Below are 23,326 nucleotides of genomic sequence, written 5' to 3' on the forward strand. Positions count from 1 at the left end.
CTTCTCTAATGTTACATTTCTTCAAACATTACACATGGTAAAGCATGCAGTGTGATACAGCAGTCTGTAGGAAATTCATGTGCAAAGTCTTTGGAATTTTCTCCTTTCCTCACAGTTGTGCAACACTGAAGTCAGGAAAGAAGGTTTGAAGTACAGGAAAGCACAAACAGTATGCAGATAGTCTTGCACCTCTGCAGAAACCATTTTTTTTTTATAGTGTCGCTTTTTTTCAGGTATATAAAGTGTTTTTAATCAGCGGTGACTGAGGACTTGCTTCTAGGTTGTTCATAGGATCATTAGAAACGCAAGGCTATTGAGTCTTATGACTATTTGCACCTTGCCAGTACCCACCTTCAGACTGAATCTTCAATCTCAAGGAGGGTCAGGCCAGTTAAGCAAGGGGTGAATTTGCAAATACCCACTCAAGAATCCAGTCCCCATTTGAAAGAAGATAATGTGTTACACTGCTTAATTTGTAGTACGAGTCTATGTCAGAGGTGGGAATAGCACTGTATAATGAACCTCTCTCTCCACTTTGTTTTATCTGCTGGTGAGGATTTAGATCCCTTGTTCTGGTATATGTTTTCTGGAGATCAAAAAGATCCAAACCTCTGGGTTTCTAATGGCTCAGAGGGCAAGGCATATATCTCCCTGCAGGAGTCCATTACATACTGGAAAAAGGGACAGCTTCCAGTCTTTTCTGGTACTTAACATTTTTTTTAAATTAGGACCGGTTCTTTCTAGATGTTTAATAGGTTAGTACTAGGCTAACTGCCCTTGTGGGACATTTTAAGCCTAGCCAATTACCCCATGTGAGAATCAAACCCTGCACCTTGTGTCTGCAAGGTAAGCACCTTAACCATTTTCCCAACCTCCCACCCTAGGCCTAGTGAGGTACATCTCAAATGAAGCATTGAATAATTGGCTTAATCAGTGTTGAATACAGTGAGACTATGACCTCTTTTGATTTAGAAAATATCCCCTTCATGATCAGCTGCGTTAAGTAAAATGACTTCCTGACTACTGTTATGCAATGAGCAAAGAAGATGAAATTAACAAACCAAGCTCCAAGGTCTCAAATATTCTCATTCGGGATTGGAGCACTATCTACATCATATGCTGGGGGGAGTGTTTACCAAATGCAGCAATGTTACACTTGTTAGCATTTAATTTAAGCCCATTATTTATGCACCAGGAGTTTGCAAAGTTTTGTCAGATGACTTGATAAGGACTCCTAGTTTACAGTCACCTGCGAACTTGGTAAGCAAAAGGTCTTGGTCTGTGGTCTAGAGATCTGAAAGTTATATGCCAAACAAAATGGGCCCAAGCACTAACCCCTGTGGAACACCGCCGGTTACCTTCATGTTTTTTCATGGACACTTATTACCCACTCCATATGGGTTGTGTCCTTCAACCAATTGCTATTCAGATTACCCCAACTATGTTAACATGGAGTATAGTATCAAAGTATGCCATGTGCAGACCTCTCAACTGTCCCACAACTTATGTTACTCTGTCAAAACAACTTAAACAGATTCATTAGACAGTCAATCAGTGGGCGAGTGCCAAATACAAAACTCCAAATTTAGAAATGCTTATAGTATCTACAGATAAAGGCCACACAACAAACCACACCCATTCACAGGCAGGAAGCATACACCAAAAAAATAAATAAATAAAAATAAATAAATAAATAAATAAATAAATAAAAACACAATACAAGTTACCTAAAGAAAACCATGCAAGGAATGGGACCACAGCTAGTGGTGCCTCTGGAAATTATTCACAACTTGCAATGCTCAGAAAATGTAGATGTATTACAGCAAGCAGCAGAAGTACAGATATTCTCTGCTATGCAGTCTATTTTTTCTCAGACTTTGATTTCTATTCAAGATAAGTCACCAAACCCAGTAAGACTATTAAACAGTACATAATATAGAAAATGTATAAATACATAGATGCAACACTCATTACCTGCTTCTTGCACAAGTCCCCAAGAAAGAACTGCACTTTCTCACTCTCAAAACCTTTGCGGATATCAAACACATTGACTATGTATCCTCTCTCTAGTAGCCTCTCGACCATGTGTTGTCCAAGGAACCCTGATCCACCAATCACTGTACATTTCTTACTGCTCTGCAACAGAGAAATTAAATACAGTTAATCCGTGTAGAATCCACATTTTAGGTATGGGCGAGAGCTACCAATTAATGGTGAGAAAGAGCACAACGAATCAAGAGTGTGTGGGGGGCTACAAATTCAGATTAATATTATACTAAGTAATAGTGAAATTCACATTCTAGACAGAAGGTCTTGTTGGTCTTCAGTTCTGTGAAAACTGTCTAATGTTATACTTTAATTCTGTTACTTGCAAATAAATCAATATTTTTTTCTGTCACATCTGCTATATGTGCCATTAAAATAATATGAAAAGCAGTTACACTGGTTTGTTTTTATACATACATTGCATAAGCAGTGGAACTAAAGTGAAGAAAAACAAAGGTACCAGGCTGTTGAGAAGACAGTAGAGCAAAAAGTGGTCTTTGAGTGAACATGTACTGAAGAAGGCATATTCAAGCGGCTTTCCATATAGCATAAACCCATCTTTAACTAAGTAAGGCTGAAACAGCAGCAAAACTGGAATTACTCCCAGTGAATTCCCCATGTTAAACAAAAGTCCATCACTAGGGTTGTAAGTAGAAAGCTTTCGTGTCAGTGATTTCAAAAAGCACTACAGTGAGACCTTCTACACATAGATGCTGGGTAAGAAGGTACTGGAAGGTAGTAAAGCCTCAAATATTGTGAAAATTGTTAAGCATCTTTGGATGCAACAATTTACATATGGTTCTCATACCTGATCCCAATATCTACTAATATGTTCCTCCAAGACATGCTGTAACACTATAGGTAGTAGCCAAATGCTTTACTAAGTTATTGGCAGCAGTTTGATACTGCTGATCCTCCCAGAGCAGCAGTGGTGGACTGGGGAACCAGCAGCAACAATGCCTATTACACCATCAGGAAACAGCAACCACTTTTTAGACCAATGGATGCAGACACACCCAGTTTCAAGGATTGGGCCTAGATCATCATAGTGGTACAAACCACCTCAAAATAACAGGTGACTCACACTTGTTCAAGATGAACCAGCCAATATCAATTAATATATCATGTAGTTCAAACTACCCAGACAATGCTCAGACTTTAGAAAGCTGATGTTTTAGTTGTCTACACAACTACTTCATGCAAATAGCCTTTATTTTTGCAACCACTAATAATTTCCAAGTATTCCTCCACTTTCTATGCACAGACATGTAGGCAGCACAGTACTATAGCATTTAAATATGATCTCAGCACATGGCTCTACAGTTCAGTTTCCAGCAGAGTTGTCTTCTGTATGTGGGGTTTGGAAATCACTCCGAATTTTCACCAGTTACGTCTGATTTTCTCCATGATCCCAAATGTATTTGGTCATAGATATGTTTATGCTGTGAGAGGCTATGTTCACTGTTAGGTATGTATGTGTCTGTTTGTTTGTCTTACAATTGGACTAGTGTCCCCAATCCAGGATTAGATCTCTGCCTTATGTCTGCCGAGTTCCAGAACAGGATCTGGCTTCACCATGATACAAGAATAAGTATACTAGGTACTGGAAAATGAATGAATGATATTAAATATGTGCAGTTTTCCTACTTTGCCTTCTGATCATATTTTTTAGGATACCCGAGGCCGAAAGGGCAATATCACAAACATCCTTTTGCAGGTATGCCCAGGCTAACATAACAGAGTTTTCATCAGTCCTAAAAACTGATCCAGCGTTTCATATATGGACTGAAGATGCCCCCTTCTGCTGCACTGCATGACAAATACAGTATTACATTGAAGTTCTGATCACAAATCCTTATGAAAAAACATTATCTGTCTACTCTGCTTTTAAAAGAGCTTCAATAATCACTCAAAGTATGCCAGAGTATACAGTAAGGTAAACAATTTCATTTGCTCATTCTCCAATACTCTCCTTACCCTATTAGGGGTCTTTGGCAGAAACAACAGGTTTTCCCAGCACTCCCTAGGCACAAAACAGTGAAACTAATCCAGTCCTGGAGAGGATGCCAGAATATTTCAATTTATATCTCACACACATACTGGAAAAACACACACATGCTCAAAAACCACCCACAGGTAATTTGTTGGACTGCCAAATCACCTCTGGAACATCTTTGGGATGTGGGAGGAAACAGAAACATCCATTAAAATCCTGCATGGACACATGACGAACATGCAGATGCTACAAGAAAAGTAACCAAGCAGAGAACTGAACTGGAGAACTAAGTGCTTTGAGGCAGCAATACTAACCACTGTGCCGCACTGCATCATTGGCCAAATATTAACAGTAAATTTGCTAATGAAACAGAAAAAAAAAAATCAGCAACAATGACATTCAGAGCTCTGTTTGTCATCAATAAATAAGCTCCCTTTTCACACAGACATGCAAGGCTGCAAATTATTTACCTCATATAGTCTGTCAGGGCAATAACAGTTAAAAGGACTACTAGAGAAAAGATTAAAGTAAAGCAAGGATAAGCAAAATCATTAGGGAAATAAATGAAAGTTCAAGAAATAGTTCACAGAAATGCAGCATTTTTAGGAAAGCATAGTCAGTCAATCCAAAAGCAACAGGTAGATTAAAATATAATAAGAAGAAGCATGCCTTCAAAGAAAAGTTGGTGAATTCACTCTAGTAAACAGACTTTCAATAAAATCAGCAAAGGTAGACACAATAAAATAGCTTACAAAATAATGCAAGCTAGCCAGCCCACAAGAACCAGGGCAGGGCATTTGCCTGTGAAGCTGGCAACCTCCAAAGATAAAACAGCAACCTGGTAAACTGGAGAGATGGCCAAGGGAGTGACTGGAGGCAGCAATAGCCATCTACCTCATGTAAAAGGTGTGGGGTTTTACTCTCTAGCAGAAACTAGACAGCAATATTAGTGTCTTGCAAGCACACGTGCACAGAGTGAAGAGAAGATGTCATCATGGCAAGGGCAGAAGTGCTCATGGACAAATGCTTACATGACTGTACATCCCTCTCCTCAGCGAAGTAAGGGGCATATTTAAAAAAAAAATCCCTATAAATTAGGAGCTTATGACACACAGTCAGGATGACTATCTCCTTTTCTGCTCCCCTGAAGATGGCTGAATGCTCTGCCAGCTGTATTCCCAGGTTGCTGGCATCTTAGTGGGGAGGGGCTGGGCAGTTTATAGAGTGGTTGCATGATAAGAGACACCAAACCCAGGCAGAAGAACATGCTAGTCAAGAGGGGGGCACAAAAAGCGTACATAAGAGAGAGAGAGAGAGAGAGCGAGAGAGACAGAGAGAGAGAGAGAGAGAGACACAGACAGAGACAGAGGGAGAGCGAGAGCGAGAGCGAGAGAGAAATATTAAGCATTTAAACTTTTTCATGAATTACAGAAACTGTAAACTAAGTGCTGCATTTCTTAGCTAGACAAATGACTAAAACAAGCATTAATGATTATTTACTTTTTGTTAGTTCTGCAAAAATGACCTAAACTTGATTGTTGCTACAATAATAAACTAATATTTCACATCTAAAAACATTTTGGAAATTTCTCATGAATAAAACCACACGCAAGCATAAAAATACAACTGGTTTCAACATATATAAAAAATTCCACTCTTACCGGCCTGCTGCGAGTCGCCATTTTTACAGGAGATTATTATTATTTTACCCTGCAAAAAATTAAAATCAAAATAAAAAAAATAATTAATGTGAAACTACTGTATTCAAAAGGATAAAATGCAATAAAGGGAATGTAGTTATATTCACTAATGAATGCCAGTTCGCAATACATGTCTACGGGCACACTGACTCATACATATTCTCAAACATGAATTGCTCCACACAATGCCACTCATCCTGTCTAGAGGGTTCAGATGCACGAGATTTATGAATGGAATACCCGCAAATACATTTCTTTCAACTGAGTCAGTTCTCATCCCATATATAACTCCTAACCACTGGGGTACACTCCAAATGCCAGAGATATTCTACAGCCAACCTACTGACCTACTTTTAAAACAGCTTCAAATATCACCAACAGTAAGCCAGATTATATGGTTATACACTGTATTATGCCAACAGAACTTTTTGGATGAAACTATATTAAACCACATATATGTATGGTTCTAGAATATACATGTCAGCCAATAAACCAAAACCAGTCCCAAGGATTTGTTCTCTGTAAAGTATGATACAATTAATGTGCAATACCAGCAAACAATGCAATCAGTGTACAACCCCTATTGTCCTCTGACTCCCTGATAGCATGAGAAGTGAAAAGGTTTACTAGTGAGCAATGAAATTTAAGCAAGAACTACAAGCCACCGAAAAACAAAAACTTAAGCAATATTGATTCTTCATACTGCAATCCAAAAAAACCACATTCCATAAAGCATAAGACAAGGTTGCACGTAAGCTGAAATACTCCTCCTCTACAATAAATATTTTGAAGAATTAAAGTTACTCCATGGCTAAGAATAGACAAACAGAATAAACAATGAATGCATTTTGTAGGCACAGCAAGACAATACAACTTTTACCTACATTGTCTAATCCTTTACCACCAGATCTCCCACAGTTTGATAATGGGATTGGCATCTCTGATTTCTAAAAGAAATACAAACTGCATTGACAACTGTAATTTCTGAAAGACGTTCTGTACGTGTGGATGCAGGAAGGAATAATGCTTGTGCTATTAAACTATTCACAAAGATCTGGCAGCAAAAGGCTCAGCATTAGTATGCTGCAAAAAAAAAAGCCTCATAGCTATGCTAGCTGCATAATGTCTACCAAAACTAATTATGCGTTATGGTGCAAGAAACAAGTGCCCTACAACCCCTCAAAACATTTTTGGCACTGCTACTACACAAGGGAAAGAGGGGTTAAGGCGGCACCATCTCCACTTATAAAGTATAACAGAAAACTGCTACCATACTACATGTTACAATGTCACCGTGACAAGCTTGTGATTAGGTAGAACACAAACTACATTTGTGCCAGTGGCAGAAATGGATGAAACCCTAGGTACAACCTACGTGACCAAAGTTCAATAGTAGTTCAGGCACTTAATGACAGACAAAAAAAGGATAGGCGTGCCTATCCTGGGGGAAGGAATCATGCTAGGAGCATCCCTCTTTGAGCTCCAGTGGAGATGAGGGTGCAGAGATCACCAAGCTAGGCATGTGGGAGGACTGAAAAGGCATGACTTCTGTAAGCCTAGAGCAGACATCCTTGAGACTTTCCCCTTAGCTCACCCAGCCTAATAATATCTGTGTGGCATCATCAAACTGCAGGGGGAAGTAAGGATAAGCATAAAAAGCCCTTGGTGTGCACTGTATGATAATGTTGCAGGTGACCGTCTTCTCTCCCTCCGTAAGTCCCCAGAACCCTTCCAAATCCACTGGCAGCCACACCCAGAGGGTTGCGCTAGACAAGGAAGATTGCATGCCTCCTTCTCTGTGGACTCCCAATCCCCTTCCCACCTTGATGGTAGTCCCATCCAGGGGGTACTACAAGACAGAGAGACACATATGTAGTCACTGGAAAGGTCTATGGTTAGCTGCAGCCAGGGACCACACATTTTTGAAGATAAATGGAAGGGTATAGTCAGTCCTTCCCTCACATAAGCAGAAACATTCCAACCCAAACAGATGGTTTTATTTTGAGAACAAAAACTACTGTAACCATCTCCAGACAGTGCTGGATATACTACATCTACTTATGGCTAGTACAGACACTGCAAGAAAACTACTCAGGAAACAGCGAAGCCCAGATCACAGGGGCAAAAACTGCAGTGTATGTATATAAATATATATGTGCAACAGGGCCGGTGTTAGCATTTTGGGGGCCCCCAGCAAACGTCAAGTTGGGGGCCCCCTAGGCACTTCCAGTATAAGCATCATCCTAACAATGCCATCCATCCTAGGCAACCTTTTATTTCATGCTGCAAACTTTTAGGAGCAGTATCCACAGACAGACCTGCAGCTACAAGCTTTTACATTACAACAGGCCTATGTATCACACTATCACTATGTTGAGCTGTCTAACAAAGGGGCAGTTAGAGTTACTGGCACTTAGTTGCAACAGTGATACATTGCAACAAGTCTATGTACAGGTCTGGACTTAAAGTGAAATGATGACTGGGCCTACATTTCAACACCCCCACACACACACACACACACACACACACACACACCCCAGTCCTCTCCTCTGAGTCCTTCTCCTTTTGGGCTCCCCATACCATCCATGTTACCTTTTTCTTCCTTATCTCACATTTTGCCTTACTCTAAGCTTTTTCAAGAAGCCATAACTTTCTATATGCTCTAAAGTGCATTTTACACAACCTTTTCATCCAATAATAGCTTGAACAGAAATTATGATTAAGGAAAGAAATTCACTGTTGTGGTTCAGCTTTAGTTTTCCTTGCATCCTTCAACACACCTTTCCTGAACAAGACAGCCCAGTAATAACCATTTAGAAAATAACTCAAGTCAGGGCCCAAGAAGCCACAGGTTTACAGATGGTCTGGGATGCATTTTAGAGCATTTTTTAAACATTTTACTCCAATGGTTGCCTAAATAAAAATTATGAAGAAAAAATAATTTCAGTCTTATTTTTTCTTTCAAGGCATAATTTGTGCCCAAGGCTTAATTTTCAAAGCTGACAAAATTGTAGCTTACAGTAAACTAACAAGCCAGTAGTTGTGAGAATATTTAAGTCTTATCTGGAAATACTGCCTACCTCCCTAACTCTCTAATAAAGACAAGTCACTGCCTATGCATCCCTCTGGTGTTAGACTGGGATAAAAGCAGAGATTTAAATTGCCTTTGTCATATATTTCAAGTGACTGATGATATACATATACATAGCATGTTCTTCACCCCAGCCGTCAAAGGTAGCCGCATGTATATGTGCCTAGTATGTGATTGTGAGAATGATTTCAGTAATATTCAAATTTGTTGCTCCTAGACAGTACACCTCTCTTACACAAGCTATAGTAACCTTCTTTGTATACCTCTGAGGTCTGTGAGAAACACTGCCCTCAGCTCAGACACAAGCTATAATGACTTCATGTGCACACCTCTAAGGTTTGACTGTGATGAAAATTAAAGATGTAATATCCACACAATCTCTAGCCCCGCATAACCTGTAGCAGCTTTATGTACACACACATTTGAGCAGGGCTGGTTTTAGAATGGGTGTGGTTGTAAACAGAGGCTATTATTAGCTTTATCCTAAAAGGGTCATATATCAGCACCATTCAGGTTAAACAGCGTATTCAGAAAACTGATACATTTTTCTCCAACAAGCAACAGCTTTGGTGGGGGCCCCCACAGAGTCAAGGATGATAAAGGGAGTCCCCATTATCCATTTAGACAGTCTGGTGAGTGGGGGCAACCAGGCTCCAAGAATATCTAAGTGTCTGAATGTTCTGTGATATATGTTCTGTCTTACTTTCGAAATATAATTACTTGTTAGGTACATTTTTTACTGATACACAGAAGAATAATGTCTGTGTCCTGGCATTATTGGGTGCATGCACAGATAAAAATCATTGATGTTTTTTACACACACACACACACACACACACACACACACACACACACACACACACACACAACATGCATGCATAAGCCACAGCAGTACTAGTTATGTACTTAATTTCAGCAAACAGCAATGCCTTGTGCAACATTGGTACTGCCACACCAGATTAGTCACTGCTGTTTAGCAGTCATCAAACAGCAGAAGCAGTAAGATTTATCCCATTGAGGAGTAATGCATACTTGTCACTGTCCCTACTTTCACAGACCTTCCCTGATTTTGTTCATACTTTTGCTTTATCCTTCGTAAAAAGTCTGATTTCCTGGTAAATCATTCAGGATTACAAACAGTCAATTAATCCAGACATCTGAGTTTTATACTTATTGTCCAAAAATAGATGTTGATGCAAAATATGTTATTCTAGTAACTTTATAAGTGAATTAGATAAATATTTAAACATATTTATGATTCTGAGCATTTATTCTATTATTTTTGGGATTGTACTGAATTCTTAAGCAAAGAAATTGAGTTATATAATCAGGTGTTCTGGTATTAGTTATAAAACTACCTGAAAGAGAAACTATCCCTGATGATCGGAAGCATCAGCTCTTCTTAAAATCCAAAGTTTGCACTGAGGTAAGTCACTCTGGGCTGCTGATCCCTCTAGTGCTTATATTGTTCATGTTCATTATCATCTTCATCCTAACAGGGTCATATCACAGCCCTGTTCATGTTAAAGAGGATAATTAGGAAATTAATGCATTTTTCATTCCTCATTTTTCCCCAATCAGCAGCAGCTTTTGTGGGACCCCCACACAGACAAAGATGATTAAGGGGTCCCTGCAGCCATGGTTTTGCAGGGACTAAAAGCTGGCTATGTAGTTAGTTTTAGTGGAGCAAATGTCCGAAAGCAGGGTTTAACTAAGCCAGGAGCACTATGTCAGTAGTAAAATATTTAATGGCATTCTGATGCCTGTTACTTGACAAAACACCGTTACTACAACCAGAAATATCTTTGAATTTTAAGGGAGATATAAATAAGAGTTATTACCCTCATAGTTTATTAAGTATGCAAGACTGCTGCACTAGCTTTTGCTGGTTTTACAGATGTGACAAAATATCAGGATAAGATAACTTGCTGTGGTTGGGGGCCCCCAGGGAACAGGGGGCCCCCAGCGACCGCAGGGTTCGCTGGTGCCTAAAACCGGCTACTATTCTTTTTGGTACTTACGTATTATCGCAACCACATGTCTCACCCGGTGTACTTCATAATGTCATCGTGGAGCAAGTGTATCTGCAAGTCAGAAGGTGTGTGTAAACTCCAAGTTAGTATTGTATCACACTGTTTCGGAAACAAGCACAGGAATAACAGCAAAATTCCTGGATATAATGTTTTACCGACAACACTTAATGAAAAGTAAAATTAACCTGCCTGCTGCTACACATACGGCATATGTATATCATTACCTGCTAACTTCCATCGTCAGATAATCTCGTTGACTTGGTAGTCAGCTACACATTTTAGGAAGGGGGGAACAGACCAAAAATATGTGTTAAAAAGCTGGAGATTGTGTGATAAGCTGGACAGTTGAGAGGTCTGTAACAGGTACAATGGCAGCGAGAAACAAGTGGGAATTAGGTACACTGGGGCAATCAGCTGCAGTAGGAAAAGAAGCAGCAATATCCAAGAGCCCTTTTAATTTCTGACTGCAGAAATAGTAGTTTCGCTACATGTAACAGTCTGCAACAAACTGACATTACCAATTCTACCTTTTTCATTAATCTATATGCCGTAACTGAAGGGAAGCTTTGGCAATTAAGTAACGATGACAGACATTCCTGTCAACTTCATACTCCCAAGAAATCTGCCAAAAATCTGAATGAATGGGAGGACAACAGCCAAAAAATGTGGGTACGTTTTAAATAGTGCTACACTTTGAAACTGACACAATAATGTAAAATAATGTAGCCGCCACGTGAACGGCATATGAATATTTAGCAGTTACGTATTATCAGTTAGAAATGTGGTTGCGAACTTGCGATAATAGTACCTTATTTTTCATTTAAACATTTTTACGAGGGCACCCCCCGGAAAAAAAAAAAAAAAAACAAGTACAGGTTCTAGAAACTTAACAGCATTCCAAAAGTTGTTTCGGCCTTCTAAATAAATCCATGTGTCATAGCGAAGTGCTGTTGCAGTTACAAAAAACGTGTTTGCGTTGGTAATCTTTGCAGGTTATGTATACTTCTGCGTTACAGACATCCACTCAGACAACTGCATCTTCACCAAGTCTTATTTATTCTAAGATTTTAAAAAACTTCTGTTGAAAAAGCCTACCTGGCTACATTCCTTATTCCATAACCTCTAGACACCCATCTTTACGAAAGCATCTATACTACTATTCCAAAAAATCAGTACGTGAAAACGATATTTTTATATGCGCACAGCATTGCACTGGATCTTACTGTATAACCAGTAGTGTTGTTTCTGTTTAACTACTACTTATTTTCTTAAATGCATTTCATTTAAATTTTCCTTATAGATTAAAGGTGCAACTCCTCCCCCCGAATAATAAAAAGGGGCAAAAAGATTCCATTGTTCTATTAATAGTGTATTCTACATCATATACAGACCTCTTCTTCTGCAGGAATTACCGACAAACATAGCCTTACTGCCAAGCTACGAACACAAACCTTCCAATTTTGCTCCTCCCGTACCATTTTTATTGTAACACTGACAGCTACTGGTTTGAGAATCGCCTGAGCGCCTGCAACAGTACTATTGGCTAAACTAGAACCCCGCCGCTGAACCACACTATTCTGTAACCAATAACATGAAGGGGGCGTTGCAAAGACAGATGCACCTACAATACGAAATCCAGTATTTTAAGACTATTCTTATAGACTTTTGGTGAGAATAACGCAAAAGCCAATCATGATTAGGCAAAAGAAATATATCAGAGCGTTTGTGTGTCCTATTGTGTAGTCCAATCAGCATATAAATTTCTTTCTGCAAGCAAAGGTGTACCGAATAGATTATAGGCCGTTTAAGTATAACGTAGTATGACCACTTATAATGCAGTGCGTTGAGTGGGAGGGTTATAGAGGCATGACGTCTGCAGTGAATATTGTAAATAATATGGTGTTTAGGTAGGAGCCGTGAAACGTAAAAGAGACGGCCAGTGTCGTAAATTCTGGTTTGTGTTTCATCAGTGTATTTTCGTAGAGGCTCGGACTAACTTGTTACAAGGACTAGTTTTGATGGTCAGTGTGTTGCATGCTCAATGCATTTTCTTACTTACTTTGGCCTGGAAGTGGAGTAAATGAGTAGGAGCCTGTTAGGATATTAAGGAAGGTGTTACATATCGTACCCAATGTGGAATGAAAATGTTAGGCTATTTACGTTGTAATATTCATGCATTTTATTTTAGTTTTTTTCTTAAATAATCCTATACTAAAATTTATTTCTAACATAGGACTCTTTAGCCGCAGGATGTGATGTATTACTAATACTATCTGACGAGTTCGAAGAACCGAAGGTGTGAGACTGTTTAGTTGGTAGGCAGTCCCAATGAAGTGATGGTTAGTTTTATGCAGGTCTGATATTGCATTATAGGTAAATGGGAAGGTCGAGAAGAAGCCGTAACATAACTGAGAGGGTCTTGGCTGTAATATAATTGGGGACAGGTTTTGTTTCTTGTGGGATTGTAAGGTAGAATGTAGACGTTGTTGTACAAAGTGTAGTTTTTGACGACATACTAGAAGGTAAGGGGAAATCAATACTAAAAGGAAGAAGGTGATCTGTGCTTTTTGATTAGTGCATACATTGGTTATGTTTCACCTAGAACAGAGAACATGATTAGTGTATTTATTAGTATAGGTAGTGTAAAACTGTTGTAGATCTAAGGGTAAGTCTGCAAAAGGAAATTTTGAGAGAAGATGATGGGGTGGCAGTTACAGGTTCATAGCTATTTACTAGACTAACGACCACCAGAGTCTTTTTAAGCCTAGCCATGCATCCCAAATCTGACAAGTTCTGATGACCTTGATAAGAGTAAGCATGTGCCTGGGAGATGAACCATTTACAGGTTATCTCTGTCCATTACAGACATAGGTGCCAAGCCAGAGATGACTTTCTGGTTTCCCATCCAATTGTCCAAGTTGCATTTGAATTGGGTTAAGGAGGAACTCTGCTTCACATGGTTGAGAATCCTGTTCCATAGACTGGGTAGTCTTTGGGATACATATCAATCCAGCAGGTCCTATTTATATCACAGACAAGGTTTGTTTTTAGAATGGGTAATTCTGATACTGTTTGTTTTATGGATATGCATGAGGTCCATCAGGGTAGGGTCTGACAATGCCCTGTATGCCAAGCATAGATCTCCCTTCAAAAGCCTGTAGGAGACAGAATGCAGGTGTAGGGCCTACAGGTGGTCTGCATAGGACATATTACTTGCACCCTGTATTCTTGTAGCGAGGATCCTCAGGGGACATTCCAGTTATTGGATATGCCTGGTTAGGCACATACCAAAGTGGGCATTGTACTCAATGATAGGTCTGATGAAAGCCAAACAATGACTTCCTTGGACTTGGATGCCATACCTTTGTTTATAAGTTGTACAAAATAGAATGATTTCCTTACCACTATAGACACACGATGATCAAAGGATAGATTACTATCTGTGTCTCCTTAAGTCCCTGACTAATGGGTCAACTCTAAGGGGTGTGTTGTCAATATGATGATTAACGGGGATGGATGACTTCCTAAAGGATACTGTTATGCATTTCTTGGCATTTAGTTTTAGTCCATGGCTCTGAAACCAGTTGTTTATTTGTGTCAGCCCCTCCTGGAGCACATTTGTGTCAGCCCCTCCTGGAGCACATTTGTGTCAGCCCCTCCTGGAGCACATTTGTGTCAGCCCCTCCTGGAGCACATTTGTGTCAGCCCCTCCTGGAGCACATTTGTGTCAGCCCCTCCTGGAGCACATTTGTGTCAGCCCCTCCTGGAGCACATTTGTGTCAGTGTGAGATTCAATGACGGCTCCTAATTTGCAATCATCTGCAAATTTAGTCAGTCAGAGACCATTGATATTGGTTTTGACTTCAGATAAGTAAATGCCAAAAAGTAGCGGTCCAAGTCCCTGACTAATGGGTCAACTCTAAGGGGTGTGTTGTCAATATGATGGTTAACGGGGATGGATGACTTCCTAAAGGATACTGTTATGCATTTCTTGGCATTTAGTTTTAGTCCATGGCTCTGAAACCAGTTGTTTATTTGTGTCAGCCCCTCCTGGAGCACATTTGTGTCAGTGTGAGATTCAATGACTGCTCCTAATTTGCAATCATCTGCAAATTTAGTCAGTCAGAGACCATTGATATTGGTTTTGACGTCAGATAAGTAAATGCCAAAAAGTAGCGGTCCAAGAACTGATCTCTGAGGGACTCCACTTGTGACTGGCTTCTTTGTACAGGTGGACTCCCCATTCTAACTTCCTTGGTCCTGTTTGTGAGGCTGTTGGCTATCCACTGGGTGACATATGGGTTTGTACCTAGCCTCTTGAGTTTGTCAACAATACCCGAGTGGGGTATTGTGTCAAATGCCTTAGCCAGGTCAAGGTAGGCAGTGTCAACAACTTTGCCCTCATCCATTGCTTTGGTGACCTTCTCGAAGTCCACCAGATTGAGTAGGAATGATCTGCCCTTGACGAAACGAAAGTGGGTTGGGTCCAGTGTCTGGAGATTTACTATATCTCTATTGATCATCTCCACAATAATTCTTTCCACGGCTTTACATGTAAAACTAGTGAGACTTATGGAACTGTAGTTTTCAGGGTCTGTAGATGGCCCAATTTTGTGCAGAGGGATGATTGTTGGCTTTTTCCATTCATGAGACACAAAGCCTGTTTGGAGGCTACATTTAAATAGTAATTCCAGAGGCCCTGATAGGTCATGTTTCATGCTATTTAGAAAGTATCCAGGGATATTGTCTGGCCCATTGATGCAGTGTTCTTGGTCTTATAGAGAGCATTAAGGACTTGTTCCCTAGTGATAATATCGGGAGTTGTATTTGATGATATTTCCTGAGGGAAAGTTGAAGGGGAGAGAGGAGTAAAGTTGGAGATGAATTTATTGGCCAGGAGGTTTGCTATATCTTTTGGCTCAGTTTACAATGAGCTCTACAAAATTGTGTATTGCCTTTGAGGTTGTGGACATAGCTAAAGAATGCTTTGTGATTGTCCTTGACCTGGGAGGGCAAACTTGCCTCACATTTGGCTTTGGTAGACTTTATTTGTCCCCTGAGTTGTTTCTTTAGTTTAATGAGAGTGCTTTTATCTTGCTGGGTGCTGCACCTCCTAATTTTTGCCATGATTTTCTTCCTCCTGTTATACAGCCGATTGAGTTTGTGATTCCACCATGGTGGCTTGTTTTTTGAGTTAGTTCTGTATTTCTTCCTGGTGGGTACAGCTGCCTCTATGCAGCTATTAACATGCTTTTACAGGGTTTCTGTGAACAGTTCTGCATAGTCAGAAGTGTTCTCAGGGCTTATGGGGGCTTGAAATTTTGCCAGGTTCTCACTTAATAGCAGGAGGTTAGCCTTAGAATAGTTCCTGAGTATTCCAGATTTAGCTGGGGGGTCCAGGTGTGATTTGTACTTCAAAGGAGACCATTTTGTCGTCTGACCTTACCAGGGAAGGCATTACTGTAGGAGGTGTGCAGCAGTCTCCCATATTAGTGAGGACCAGATCCAGTATGGTTGCACCCCTGGTTGGTGTATTGACTGTCTGGTCCGGGGAGTTTGTGTTTACAAAATCCAGGAATCGTTGTGCATGTACGTTTGGTGTCGTATAGGATTCTTTTGATTAGAAGAAGAATTCTTAGCGAAAGAAATCCATGATCTAACGTTACACCTTACTGGTGCCTTTAAAGGTGAAATATACACTCAGTTTATGGATGACCAGCTGCTTAATGCCTCACTGTGTGAAAGAAAACTTGAAAAAGTGAAGAAACCTCATAGAGATTTTGCCGATTTTTCATGATGGCAATGTCTTCTCGTGGCCCAGAACTGCTCGACCAATTGGGTTGCCTGGCAGTTCTTTGGAGGCGGAGCAACAGACTGCTGTGAGCAGCCCTGTCAATGGAGACAATGTACGTGCTAGTATGCGGTGTTCTTTTGGTAATGCTGCTGTGAGCAATGGAACTGTTGAACTAAATCACAACTTCTTCTTTTTCTTTTGGCTTTTCCCGGTTAGGGGTCACCACAGCGGATTACCTGTTTCCATTTCTTCCTGTCCTCTGCATCTTGCTCTGTCACACCAACCACCTGCATGTCCTCTCTAACCACATCCATAAACCTTATCTTAGGCCTTCCTCTTACCTGGCAGCTTCATCCTTGGCATCCTTTTCCCAATATACTCAGCATCCCTCCTCAGCACATGTCCAAACCAATGCAATCTCACCTCTCTGGCTTTGTCTCCCAAACTGTCCAACCTGGGCTGACCATCTAATATACTTATGCCTAATCCTGTCTACCCTTGTCACACCCAGTACAAATCTTAACATCTTTAACTCTGCCACATCCAGCTCTGACTTCTGCCTTTTTGTCAATGCCACTGTCTCCAACCCATATAACATAGCTGGTCTCACTACCCTTTTGTAGACCTTCCCTTTCACTCTTACTGGTACTCATCTGTCACAAATCACTCCTGACACTCTTCTCCACCCACTCCACCCTGCCTGTATTCTCTTCTTCACCTCTCTTCCACACTCGCCATTACTCTGAACTGTTGATCCCAAGTATTTAAACTCATCTACCTTCGCCAACTCTACTCTCTGCATCCTCACCATTCCTCTATCCTCCCTTTCATTCACACACATATATTCCGTCTTAGTCCGGCTGACCTTCATTCCTCTCCTCTGTAGAGTATATCTCCACCTCTCCAGGGTCTCCTCAACCTATTCCCTACTCTCACTACATATCACAATGTCATCTGCAAACATCATAGTCCACGGGGACTCTTGTCTGATCTTGTCTGTCAACCTGTCCATCACCAGTGTAAATAAGAAAGGGCTCAGAGCTGATCCTTGATGTAATCCCACCTCCACCTTAAACGCATCTGTCACTCTCACGGCAGATCTCACCTCTGTCACACTACTCTTGTACAAATCCTGTACCACTCTTACATACTTCTCTGCAACTCCCGACTTCCTCATACAATACCACAACTCCTCTCTAGGCACCCTGTCATATGCTTTCTCTAAGTCCACAAAGGCACAATGCAACTCCTTCTTCTGACCTTCTCTGTACTTCTCCATCAACACTCTCAGAGCAAACATCGTATCTGTAGTGCTCTTTCCTGGCATGAAACCATACTGCTGATCACTAATCATCACCTCCCTTCTTAACCTAGCTTCCACAACTCTTTCCCATAATTTCATGCTGTGACTGATCAGTTTTATCCCTCTGTAGTTACTACAGCTCTGCACATCCCCCTTATTCTTAAAAATCAGTACCAAAACACTTTTTCTCCACTCCTCAGGCATCCTTTCACTTTCCAAAATTTCATTAAACAATCTGGTTAAAAATTTCACTGCCATTTCTCCTAAACACCTCCAAGCTTCCACAGGTATGTCATCTGGACCAACAGCTTTCCATTCTTCATCCTCTTCATAGCTATCCTTACTTCCGCCTTGTTAATCCATTGCACTTCCTGATTCACTATCCCCACATCATCCAGCCTTCCCTCTCTCTCATTCTCTTCATTCATCAGCCCCTCAAAGTACTCCTTCCATCTGTTCAACACATTCTTCTCTCTAGTGAGTATGTTTTCCTCATTATCCTTTATCATCCTTACCCGCTGCACATCTTTCATAGCTCGGTCCCCCTGTCTAGCCAATCGGAACAGGTTCTTTTCTCCCTCCTTAGTGTCCAACCTTTCATACAGCTCTATACACCTTATCCTTAGCCTTTGCCACCTCTCTCTTTACCATGCATCTCATCTACTTATACTCCTGTCTACTTTCTTCATCTGTCTGACAATCCCACTTCTTCGCCAATCCCTTTCTCTGTATACTCTCCTGTACTTCCTCATTCCACCACCAGGTCTCCTTGTCCTCCTTCCTCTGTCCAGATGTCACACCAAGCACCTTTCTAGCTCTGCTGTAGTTACCCAACTATTCGGTAACACTTCACTGCCACCCAGTGAACGTCTTAATTCTTCCCTGAACTCCATCTCACAATCACCCATTTTCATTTTCCACCATTTGATCCTTGGTGCTGCCCTCACACTCCTCCTCCTCTTCTTGATCACCAATGTCATTCTACAGACCACCATTCTATGCTGCCTAACTACACTTTCCCCAGTCACCACTTTACAGTCTCCTATCTCCTTCAAACTGGCCCTCCTGCATAGGATATAATCCACCTGTGTGCATCTCCCTCCACTCTTGTATGTCACCCTATGCTCCTCCCTCTTGTTAAAATACGTATCCACCACAGCCATGTCCATCCTTTTTGCAAAATCCACTACCATTGAACTAAATCACAACACTAGCTGTAATTTTGTAAAAAACACCCTTAACGGCCTTATCATAGAGTAATTCTACCAGTGAAGGTAACGGACGTTCTAACGTGTGGCGTTTCTCTGGTAAAGCTGCTTCTAGCAATGTACCTGTTGAACTGAATCACAACACGAGTCGTAATTTGGATAGAACATCTTCAGCGGCCATATTAGTGAATTTGCAGGATTTTAACAATGACTTTCCTGTGGTGTTGAACTCCAAAGGACAAGGTTTACTTTGTAAGCCGATAGAACTGGCAGAATGTGAACAACGATTATGGACTTATTACTGATGCAAGTACTGAAAATGATGTGAATGATGCAGATGTTGTTAGAAATGCCGATATGGATAGGAGCTCTACTACTGATAATGATTCAAGGACTGTATGTGCACTAGATATGCCTACTGAGAATAATGGTATCGTTAATGAAGAGTTTGATTCCCCTGTACCAGGTTGTGTTTTAGACAGTAGTTTGACTCTTTTAAATAATGAGCCTGTTGTTGGACATAAGGTTCTAGCAGTGGTTAACAGTAGTAGTAGTATGTGCACAACAACTAAACAAGGCTCAGATAGTACTTGCCATTTGGCTGATTCTTTGGTGAAAGCTTTTCCTATAAGGCAAGTCAAATGGATGGGGAGATCTCGAAGCTGCAGGAGAAGGGGAAGGATACAATCCAACCCCTCAGCTTACATCAAGGGTCCGAGTGCACGCAATTGGAAGTGAATGACTTGGTTTTCAATCTGACTTCTGTAGAACTTACTAAGGAACAGGTTTCTGTATTAAATAAGGGTCTATCATTTGTTCCAGCTAGTAAGTTAAACTTGATTGATATGGTCTTGGAATTAAATATGTTTGCTAGAAGCATTATGCTTAAAACTTTTTGTGATGGGGGTACAGACACATTAAATGCACATGACTTTAAGAAACCAATTTATTATGTACCTAACAATTCTTCTGCAATGGAGGCATTTATAAAAATGTGTGAAGATGATCTGAGGAAATCAGTTAGAGAAATCAAGAACTGGCTTTTATAATCTAACAGTTAAAGAAGGTGAAGCACTAGATGCACTGACCAGGGCTGAGCATTTGTTTAGCAGGCCTGCTGATAAAGGTGGTGGGATATTTATTTTTGATACCATGGATTATTTTAGTAAAATGCGTGAGATGCTTTATGACAATACTGTTTGTCATGTTACAGAAATATCAGGCCAATGGCATTATGGATAGGTTGAATTTTTATGTATATGATTTATTAATAACTGACAAAATTGATTACTCTTTGTATACATATTTTTCTGTACAACATCCCACCATACCGGTTATATATGGCCTGCCCAAAGTCCACAGATTCATTGAATCCCCCTCTCTGACCTATTGTATCTGGAAGGGGGTGGCTCACAGAGCCTTTGTCTATATATGTGGAAAAGCAGCTTAGAAGCGAAACTCTGTAGAGAATGTGCTGAGGGACAGTAAACAATTTTTGGAACAGCTTTATGTATGCTCCAGTTCTAGAGATATTGAGATTCAAAGTATATTTTTTGTAACCTTGGATGTGAACTCTTTGTTCACTGTCATCCCAAATGATGAGGGAATTGAGAATGTGAGACAATTTTTAACAAAAGAGAGTAGGTTCTCCACAACCAAGGTCAATACGATCTGTGCCCTCGTAGATTTGATTTCAGAGAACAACATATTTATTTTTGAACATGAATATTTTCTCCAGACAGTAGGAGTTGCCATGGGCACAGCATGTGTCAACATATACGCCAATATTGTGCTGGCCAACTGGGAAAAAGAGTCGGTCTTTTGCTGTGAAATGCTTAAACAACATGTCACTTTTTACAAACGTTTTGTGGAGGACATCTTTTTCATTTGGCATAGCAATGAGGTACAGCTTGAGAGGTTTGTGCAGTTCTTAGGGAATACCACTTCCTACTTGTCATTTTCTTTACATTATACCAAGCTAAGATTGATTTTTTGGACATTAGTGTGAGTAAGAATGTTTGGTAATATATCAACTAGGCTATTTAGAAAAAGTTGCAGGAGGAGCAACATTCTTCATCGCTCTAGTATGCATCACAGGCATATTACCAAAAATGTTGTAAAGAACCAGGTACTTCATTGCATGAGATTGCACACTGATGTGAAAAATGTTGGAAGAGGCATTAGATGGTCTGTATACAGATCTTAAGAATAGGGATTATAAAACTGAAGAAATAGACAATGCAATGAAGGAGATCTTAAGAATAGGGATTATAAAACTGAAGAAATAGACAATGCAATGAAGGAAGTGAATTTTAGATTGTAATAAAACGAAACCCTTCTTTTCTGATAAGTCCCCTATGACTGTACAGGATGATGGAAGAGTAGGTACTGAGATGGTGAATAGGTTATGTTTAACTTTTTCTGGGGATGTTAATAAAATTTGTGAGATAGTGAAAAAGAACTGGCCTATTTTATTAACAGATCCCCAAATTAGTAAGGTTATAGAGCCTTTCCCCAAATTCAGTTTTAAGAACAGGAGGCACCTGAAGCAACGCTTGTGTTACAAGCACAATAGAACAAATGAACGGTTTACTTCACAGCGTAAGGGGACATTTGCCTGTAGGACCTGCAAAGCTTGTTGTAGTATCTGATAAACTTGCATGGTTATGCATCCATTGTCTTCTAAGCCAATAGAGTTTTCCTTCTATGCAGACTGTTGTACTAAGAACATAGTATATATGGCTAAGTGCAGTTTGTGCAGTGGTTTTTATATAGGTAAGACCAATCGTATGTTAAAGAAGGGAGTTATGGAATACCTGATTGACATACGTAACAATAAATGGACAAATGCACTGGCCAAGCATGTATTTGTGTGGTATGGATCACAATTTTAAGTTTTTGGTTTTACAGAAAATTAATGAGAGTCAAAGAGAGGGAGATTTATGTAATGAAACAGAGTATATTGAGCTAAGATGGATTGTTGATTTTAAAGCTTATGTTTCACCTGGCCTGAATAGTGCTGTCTCTTTAAAACCTCTTTTGAGAAAGAGGTTTGCCCCATTAGTTTGTCTGTTTTTATTGGTTGTTAATTGTATTTAAACTTTCGAATGTGAATTTGTTTTATTAAAGTCTGAAGAAGAGGGCAACCTCGAAAGCGCTTGCTTATCTTTTATTATTTGTATATTAAAGTGTTTTACTCTCCAACCGCAACGCCTTTTTATTTTATATTATTGTTCTTCTGGGTCTGTTTGATTCCACCACTTTCATTTTGGCTTACAGCTTCTGTTATGGTCAGGCAAAAAAAAAAAAAAAAGATTAGACTCACCAAAAATCAGTCTGTCAGTAGAAGGAGCAAATTACTGAAGTATGTCTTATTAAATGTTAATCTATTATACTACTGTAAGCCTTCTTGTCTCTGTATTTTTTATGTGTGAGCAGCTGTTACATCTGTGGGCCAGAGTTGTAACTGAAAAGGCTCCTGTGACCAGTCCACCTAACCAGTTATCAAATTTCAGTAAGTAAATAAATATAGTTTCAGTTCTGCATGTAAACTTCACTCAACAGATAACAGCACCGTCCTTTAGAAATGGGTATGTGAAAAGAGTGGGTTCCTTCATGTTGGTGAATGAGGAAACAGAGCACCCTCAGTTCACTAAATGTGGTTCAGCAGAGCAGACCTACAGACAAAGGCAGTGACTTTGACATGAGTTTGGGGTGTATGTGTTAGGTGTAGCACAGAGATATGTAATGTCTCTTTGTAAATTGTCCAGGACAAAATGCACTCAACACAGCAGTGTCGGCTTTAGTAGATGAACAGCTTCACAGGACTGGCATACATACCTGTTTATAAAACTGTCTATTCTGAAGTTCGCTAAGATTATCTGATGAGTTCAAATTTCCAGTACTGTTTATCTGTGGCACTGAAAATAGTCACTCACAGGTCATCAGAGTACAAATGAATAATGAGCTCCTGCATAATTCATGAATTTCTCTTTACTGGATTGTATTCCTCAATTGTCCACAACCAGTGTGTGTCGCATGCATAAGCTGTGGAGTAACTACAAACCACTAGTGCATGTCTATGGAAAAACACACTTGAGGCGTACGGAGTTTATTATTCTGTAACTGTATGTGGGTGCTTGGCCTTAAGATCTC

At 40.1% G+C, this 23,326-nt stretch overlaps 2 protein-coding genes across 6 annotated transcripts in view; one reads left to right on the plus strand and one right to left on the minus strand.

The window, feature by feature from the left end:
- NSDHL (NAD(P) dependent steroid dehydrogenase-like) overlaps positions 1 to 12,405 on the minus strand; it is a 276,923-nt gene extending 264,518 nt beyond the window's left edge. Inside the window, exons 1-3 of one of the 5 annotated variants that reach the window (XM_044057023.1) lie at positions 12,318 to 12,405; positions 5,704 to 5,752; positions 1,975 to 2,136 (exon numbers count right to left, since the gene is read on the minus strand). In XM_044057023.1, coding sequence (XP_043912958.1) covers positions 1,975 to 2,136; positions 5,704 to 5,724 — 183 coding nt within the window. In that variant the 5' untranslated portion in view covers positions 5,725 to 5,752; positions 12,318 to 12,405. Of the gene's footprint in view, positions 1 to 1,974; positions 2,137 to 5,703; positions 5,753 to 10,854; positions 10,876 to 11,961; positions 11,981 to 12,257 lie in introns of those variants that run through there. The other 4 variants (XM_044057026.1, XM_044057022.1, XM_044057025.1 and 1 more) reach the window with 4 other exon arrangements.
- A 323-nt stretch (positions 12,406 to 12,728) lies between these two features.
- LOC122789629 (centrin-1) overlaps positions 12,729 to 23,326 on the plus strand; it is a 90,212-nt gene continuing 79,614 nt past the window's right edge. Inside the window, exon 1 of the mRNA XM_044057027.1 lies at positions 12,729 to 12,887. Within this exon, the coding sequence (XP_043912962.1) occupies positions 12,885 to 12,887 (3 nt within the window). The 5' untranslated portion in view covers positions 12,729 to 12,884. The remainder of the gene's footprint in view (positions 12,888 to 23,326) is intronic.

This window comes from Protopterus annectens, chromosome 15.part0 (assembly GCF_019279795.1).
Source record: "Protopterus annectens isolate FY-2018-M chromosome 15.part0, PAN1.0, whole genome shotgun sequence".
NCBI lineage: Eukaryota > Metazoa > Chordata > Ceratodontiformes > Protopteridae > Protopterus > Protopterus annectens.